The sequence below is a fragment of the Rutidosis leptorrhynchoides genome, chromosome 11 (genome assembly GCF_046630445.1).
Source record: "Rutidosis leptorrhynchoides isolate AG116_Rl617_1_P2 chromosome 11, CSIRO_AGI_Rlap_v1, whole genome shotgun sequence".
Lineage (NCBI taxonomy): Eukaryota > Viridiplantae > Streptophyta > Magnoliopsida > Asterales > Asteraceae > Rutidosis > Rutidosis leptorrhynchoides.
This window is the reverse complement of record NC_092343.1, coordinates 395,171,216-395,179,192: the sequence shown is the minus strand read 5'-3', so window position 1 is coordinate 395,179,192 and position 7,977 is coordinate 395,171,216. Positions and strand designations below refer to the sequence as shown.

General features: G+C 33.0%; 1 protein-coding gene across 1 annotated transcript; it reads right to left on the bottom strand.

The window, feature by feature from the left end:
- Nucleotides 1-432: 432 nt before the first annotated feature.
- LOC139876090 (uncharacterized) lies at nt 433-2,543 on the bottom strand. The gene is made up of 2 exons (XM_071863391.1): nt 1,571-2,543; nt 433-1,252 (listed from the first exon to the last, which is right to left on the bottom strand). Exons 1-2 carry the CDS (start codon nt 2,245-2,247, stop codon nt 433-435), a joined length of 1,497 nt encoding a protein of 498 aa, XP_071719492.1. The 5' UTR covers nt 2,248-2,543.
- Between the last annotated feature and the right edge of the window lie 5,434 nt (nt 2,544-7,977).

The following is a 7,977-nucleotide window of genomic DNA, read 5'->3' as shown; positions in this document are numbered from 1 at the left end:
TTCATCATCTATATCTCTAATATTGATATCTTGGTGCCACAACCACCATTGACCCGACCACAAACAAAAACGAACTAAAGTGAGTATAAAATCGTGAATATAAAATTAAACTCTAATGAATAAAAAACAACCAAATAGTTAACCAAACAACAACTAAACAACATGAGCTAAACAGACAACAACTCAAATACAAAAAAAATAAATAAAAATAAAATAAATAAAAATGTTTGACAATCATTGCCACCTTAAACTTACAATCCATACCTTTGAAAGTGCTTGACAAACATAAAATCTTTGAGAAACAAACTAATTTGTTACAGCAATTTAAATAAAAAAATCAACTAATATACAAAAAACCAAACATAACATTTATGAGAAACAGTTTACAAGAAAAAATTAATAATACAAACATGACTGACAATACCTAGATGATTAACACCAACTTGGTTGTATCCAAGCATGACAGTTGAAATGAGTTTTCACTCCCATGAAACCACCTAAACATTTTTTCATGATTTTCCCATCAGATGATTGATACGTGTGTGTTTCAAGTGAGTACCACACTAGCTGTGGGAAATAGATCTTGTTCTCCATATCTGGCGTTTTGGCGTCAACGCAAACAGATGTTGTACCACCAATATAGATTGTGTGCTTCCCTATACCATCTATTTTCTCCCATTTATCCGCATCATCGTTACGCTTGAATACCTCAACTTCTCCAAACTGATCACCCACAATGACTAGTAAAAGATGTTCATCATCGTAACTCATCATGAAGTATTGTGAGTCGCAACTACTACTAATGGGCGGTGGTGCTTTGGCTAAAAGGGTTTTTCGAACATCTTGTTTATCCAAATTTTTTAAAACGAAGACTTCTCCGTCTTTATTCAAGGCGTAAAGATCTCGGCCTATAAATGTTAACGAATATCTAAGATCATCATATTCATCACCATCATCAATAAGAACCAAACGCCAAGATGATGGTTCCCAAGCTCCTCCTACAGAGTAGATGAAATACGACCGTCGTTCGTAAATTGTAAATCCAGCAACTATACAGTTATTGGAGGAATTAGGTGGTGCTGAGAAACATAACCCCTCCCCCTCCCCCTCCCCCTCCCCCTCCCCCTCCTCCTCCTCCTCCTCCTCCTCCTCCTCCTCCTCCTTCTTCTTCAAAACCTTATCTAATGTTACTACTCTCTCATCCTCTTCGACGGTACTCGTACAAATCGCTTCGACTCGATCGTCTTCTAGCCTAAATGATCAAGCATTATAATTTTCACCATCATTGCAATGCAATTGAAATAAATAAGATGGACATAATAATAATAATAATCATCCTTCCGTCCCATTTTAATGTATGTCTCAAAAATTGTCAGTTACTAGAAATAACCAATAAAAACGATTAAACTTTTTATTTATTATTCTTCAATAATTTAATTTTTACCTTAATTCATCAATCTATCATAAATTTGAACTTTTTTCTTTTGTTGTTGAAGGACAATTATTATGTGATGGATGGAGTAATTAGATAGATACATGGACATAACAAATCAACAAAAGTTATAATTACCTTCCTTCCCACATCAACACACGGGTTGTTGAGACCACTCGCAAAGGCATGGGAGAAGAGATGATAGTTCTATCTCTGACATGGTACAAGTGTAGTATTTCACCCATCCCGTCACGAATGTGTATATAACCCCCTAAACCGGAGGCAACTGCGGGGTTATAATATATGGAGCCATTACGACCAAGATCCAGATAAAAGAAAGCGTCTTTCAAGTCATTAATTTCTTCCCACATAACTCGAGTAATATCTAAGCCATCTTGGTCTTCATCTTCGACTTCGTCCATTGTCATATCACTCAAGTCCCATTTCTTGAGGCATGCCAAGTCTTCCGACTTTACGATACCGGTGTCTAATCGAAACAAAGAGACATCAACAATTTTCTTAGTTATCTCATGATAATAAACTTCAACGCAGAACAAATCCTTTCCGTATCCTCTAATAAAAGTATCCCTGTTATAAGAACTATAACGAACGGAACCGGACCAAGGGCGAGCCCCAAACATCAATAGTTGAATCACAACTTCTCCTATGCCGTTTATTACAATCTTAACCTGTATGACCATACGACAAAGAAAACCGTCGGAATTTAAGGCATAAATTTTACCATTGCAACAACTTAGGCTATGTAGTAATTCACCGTCATATGTTATTCTCTTGAGTTGACTAGCGTATGACATCTCAGTCCATCTCAACTTGTTTCCTTTACAATTTATCTCGTTAATAAAAGGACTGAAGTGGGATCATCGGGAGGAGCCGTCAACAAACATTCACTAATAGATTCGCCATCTCCATCTTTCAAACTTAAAGGGGGAAAAAGTACAATCTTCAAAGTCAATGGGTTCCAAAGAGACCACAAAACATTATCCGGATGGTTTGATAGAATCAACCAGCCATGGTAACAACCTCGGATGCGTTTTCCGTAAAACTCGGGGATTTGAGATTGATATTTAATCAACGGGTCATGTAGTGTAGAAAAAAATTCTGTATCAACGTTGTTATCGTCTTTGAGGTTCTGAAGAATAAACCATGGATATTTTGAAGAAAAAGGAGGCAATTTGTTACATGTTGAACCAATTGACACTTTCTGATCAAGCTCCATCTAATAACAAGTTCATAACAGTAAACTTCACGTTTGCATTTGATAATAGATTCATCTAAAAATCAGTGGGTTAAAAAAGACTAGATTAATCCTTACTGAGATTTGAGATGAAGATAGGTCAAAATCTTCCCCTGAAACACAGAACTCACCACCCATAATTGAGTCGATTTTTGAGAAAATTAAAAAAACAATTGATCAATATCAAGTCACCGATGTTAATATGTAATCAAAACAACTTAAATGAAAAGATACGATTCATGGCTAAAACTTCATCACTAACCGAACCAAATGCACAAATCTGGTGAGCTCAAAACTTGATTTTATACAATAATTAGTAAATCAAGATGTTGACTTATACAAAAATTAGTAAATCAACATCAATTATAGGTTATAAATCGAATTCATACCTCAAATATCACCGGCACCTGATAATTCGTGGGTTTATTCCACCGTCGTCGATTTTGGCTCGGTGAATTCGGCGTCGATGATCGACGTTGGTTATTCTGCGTCGATTGCTACTGTATTTTGCTTAAATATCAATTTAGGGTTTTTCAAAGGAAAAAGATAATACTGAGTGAAAAACAAAGGTAATTTAGTGGGTTTTTATTTTTTAAATTGGGCTATTCAATCCAATACAAAGTCAACCATTTGGGCCCAAATTAATAATGATATTTTAAAAAAATAACAAAAACGTTTTTCATTTATAATATGAAATATTTTACTATTATTACTAGGCAAAGACCCGAGAATTTGCGAAATTTTTGATGAGATTTTTTTGATATTCAAGTAGAAACAACATGCACTTATAATGGTATTCAAATGTAACACGCTTAGAACATAAAAACCCAAATTGAAAGAAAATGTCTTATGAAAATTTAATACACATATAGGTATTGCTTCCCATTGGTTATTAAATGAATTCAATTTATGTAAATAGTTGTGCACGGAAAGATATTCCATAGATGTTTGTCTTATTGTGAGTATGTGTTTGATTTTTTGTAAAGTAGATGTACGTATCTCATCGGCCTGTAAAAAATCATAAAAATTGGTAAAAATTAATAGTCAACAATTTAATTTAAATAATATGTAAAATACTGAAATAATTTTTTACCTGATCACATAAACCGTAAAAAACAATTAGAAAACATAAACATAATGTAGCAAACCAAGCAACAATGTAGAAAACATAAAATAAATAAACATGTTCAAGTAAAGAACTTCTTCAAAAACAATCAAGGAAAACACATTTTCAGCAGCAATCATACATTTCAATATCCCTTTAAAGTTCATCCAGACGGAGGACTTCAAACCCGAATTCCAACAACCGTTGATGTTGTGGGTGTGTCAACGTCTTCAATTTTCGGAGGAGATTCACTCTTGCGCTTTTCAAAGCTGCCAAATGGGGTACATTCATCAAACGTTGGTGGTGAGCCATCGCTTAAAACTTCTTTCAATAGACCCTTGCCCTGTATATAATTAGTGTGTCATATCAAATATAGTTACATGTGTTTATATATATATATATATATATATATATATATATATATATATATATATATATATATATATATATATATATATATATATATATATATATATATATATATATATATATATATATATATATATATATATATATATATATATATATATATATATATAGTGGTAGGATCAAGAGAAAAGTAACCAATCGGGAGGAAGCGGGAGGAAGCAAATTTTTTTTCTTTTCGTTTTTTGAAAAAACTTTGTTCACGAACATTATAGATTGGATGAAAATAAGAACATTTAGAAAAGACACTTCGTGATGAATGTTATTATTTTGGCAGGAAAACGCTCGAAGAAGTAATATATAACAATTGTCGTGTTTTTCGAGCGTATGTTAGGGTTTAGATATTAGGGTTTAGATATTAGGGTTTATAGGGTTTAGATTTAGGGTTTAGATTTAGGGTTTAGATTTAGGATTTAGATTGAGTTTTTAACACGAACGGTTTAGGGTTTAGGGTTTGGTGTTTTAGGTTATGGAATAAAACCAAAACACCAAACCCTAAACCCTAAACTCTAAATCGGGCTAAATTTTACTATACAAAACATGAAAAAAAAAAAAACGTTAACATTCTTCACGAACAATATTATCTTGAATGTTATTTTTGTCGATCGTTTTTTCGCCAAAATAATAACATTCATTACGAAGTGTCTTTTCTAAATGTTCTTATTTTCATCAAATCTATAATGTTCGTGAACAAAGTTTTTTCAAAAAATGAAAAGAAAAAAAAAATTGCTTCCCCCCGCTTCCCTCCGATTGGTTTTTTCAATAGGGAAGTAATCAATCAGGGGGAAGCGGGGGAAACAAAATCTTTTTTTTTTTTTTCGTTTTTTGAAAAAACTTTATTCACGAACATTATAGATTGGATGAAAATATAAACATTTGATAAAGACACTTTGTGATAAATGTTTTTATTTTGGCGGGAAAACGTTCGAAGAACTAATATATAACAATTATCGTGTTTTTCGAGCGTATGTTGAGATTTAGATATTAGGGTTTATAAGGTTTAGATATTAGGATTTAGAAATTTAGGGTTTAGATTTAGGATTTAGATTGAGTTTTTAACACGAACGGTTTAGAGTTTAGGGTTTAGGGTTTGGTGTTTTGGGTTTATGGAATAAACCCAAAACACCAAACCCTAAACCCTAAACCCTAAACTCTAAATCGGGCTAAATTTTACTTCACAAAACATGAAGAAAAAAACGTTAACATTCTTTACGAACAATATTATCTTGAATGCTATTTTTGTCGATCGTTTTCCCGCTTAAATAATAACATTCATCACGAAGTGTCTTTTCTAAATGTTCATATTTTCGTGTGATCTTGATACATGGAAAAAAAATTCCAAAAAAAACGGAAAAAAAAAAAATTTGCTTCCCCTCGATTGGTTACCTCCCCATTGATCATGCCCCTATATATATATATATATATATATATATATATATATATATATATATATATATATATATATATATATATATATATATATATATATATATATATTGAAATAAAGAAAATGATTTTAGAAAGTTGAATGCACTAAAACTACAATTTGTGCGGGAATCAACCACTTCCATTTTCAGCTATGTATGTTTTTCCTAATTATATTTTTTTTACCCATTTAACCCCTTTAGACATAAAACAGAACCAAAAGTGAACACATTCAGAACCCTAACCATTGCTACATAAATGGTACTTAGTATCTTTCTTAAAACTCGTGAATGAAAAGACTGAATATGCAAACTCACCATACATTTTCAAGCTCTTTCTCGCAAGAAGAATCACAGTCTTTCAATGCTGACTCAGCATTGAAAGGGTGATTTAGAAGGCTGCTTAAAACACTTAGCACTAATCCTATCACATCTCTTCTCTTAATTAAAAAAATTAAACCTCACCGTCAAATGCACACTTTTTACATGAACATATCTCCAATTTAACAAAAATAAAAGTTCAATTTCATGGTGTAAAGTACTTCTTCAAAGCCTTTCCTCAGGTAAAAACAATGATGTTCTGGTGACGTCATAATTCAACTTGATTAGTTAGCTGACGCCAACTTGGTTCTATCCATACATGAGAGTTGAAATCAGTTTTCATTCCCAAATAATCCCCAAAACCTTTTTTGAAAACTTTCCCATTAAATGTATAATACTTATGTGTTTCGAGTGAGTACACTAGCTTCGGGAAATAGATCTTGTTCTCCATATCTGGCGTTTTGGCATCAATGCAAAAAGATGATGTACCACAAATATAAATCGTGTGTTTCCCTATGCCATATATTTTGTTCCAGTTATAAAATGTAGTATCATTCCACTTGAATAGCTCAACTTCTCCAAATTTACCCACCATGACTACTAAAAGATGTTCGTCACAATTCATTAAGAAATATTGTAACGTAGAGTTGTACCTACTTTTCGGTATGTTTGTTATAACAATTTCTTTAAACGGGTGCTGTATTGTACGATAAGATAAGTCTCCATCACATTTTACTTCTTTATACAGTGCATAAAGCTTTCCGCCAATAAATGTTGAAGAAAATATAGGATAAATATTTACAGGATATGATTCGATCAAATACCAATACGGTTTCCAATTTGAAAAGTAGATCCAAGTAATCCGATCATTGGAAATTGCATATCCAGCAACTATACAATTAAAGGAAGTAGGTGGTGCTGAGAAACATAAGCTTTTTATGACTCCATCAAATATTGGAAGCTTGCGAAGATCACTTGCAAAGGGGTTAAAAAACACAGGGCATTCAAATGTTTTGCTCTCATACAATAGCCAACCATACCTTGAACAATATATTATGTCATCCATAAACGATAACCATGAATTCTTCATAAAGTAGTTATCACCTGACAACGGATTTGTATAAGTAACAATCCTTCGATATCTATCTACACCCATTAGCCAGGGTGAAATTAATGAATAATTATGCAATCTTCTTAATGATGACTCGTTACTCCACCATATTAAAGGTGCTGCAAGATGACAGAGTTTGCATGTAGCACGAAAGTTCATGTACTCTACACCAACACAAAGTTCCATAATCATCTCCAAAACTTCAATAAGGATCTTGTGTAGACTTGATTCATGTTGCTCAACCTCGACAACTGCAACTGATGTTCCCACATCGACATCATCGTCTTCTAGCCTACATTAGAAAGTATTATTTTAACTACTATTCTCATTCTCATTGCAACATATAATATACGAAGGATTTTAGACAAAATTATACAGTTCATTCCCTGTGGTTTGTATAAATTAGCAATCTTAGTCCTCATGGTTTCATTTTTTTCATGGCTCGTCCCCGCAGTTTATATGAAGTTGCATTCCGAGTCCCCGAGGTTTCATTTTTTGGTACCCCGAGTCTCTAAAAGAGAGGGACAAGCTATGCAAAAAATTAAACCATGAGGACTCGTAGTGCCAAAGAAAAGTTCTGGGACTCGTAATGCAATTAGACAAACCACATGAAGGGACGAGCTGTGTAATTTTGTCTAGATTTAACATAAATCAACTAAATTCATTACCTTCCTTCCCACATCAACACATGGGTTGTCGAGACCACTTGAGATGGCATAGGATATGCGATGATGTTTCTATCTTTAACATGGTACAAGTATAATATATCGTCCGTTTCATCCCGAATGTGTATATAACCCCCTAACTCAGAGGCACTTGCAATTGTACAAAACATAGTTTGATCACGACCAAGATCCACATAAAAGACAATGTCATTCAAGTCATTCATTTCTTCCCACATAT

Excerpts from the sequence above, each read along its gene's own strand:
- LOC139876090 (XM_071863391.1), bottom strand. The coding sequence starts at position 2,247 with ATGTCATACGCTAGTCAACTCAAGAGAATAACATATGACGGTGAATTA. Across the intron at positions 1,253-1,570 it reads GTGTTGATGTGGGAAGGAAG|GCTAGAAGACGATCGAGTCG; the intron begins GTAATTATAACT and ends TTGATCATTTAG.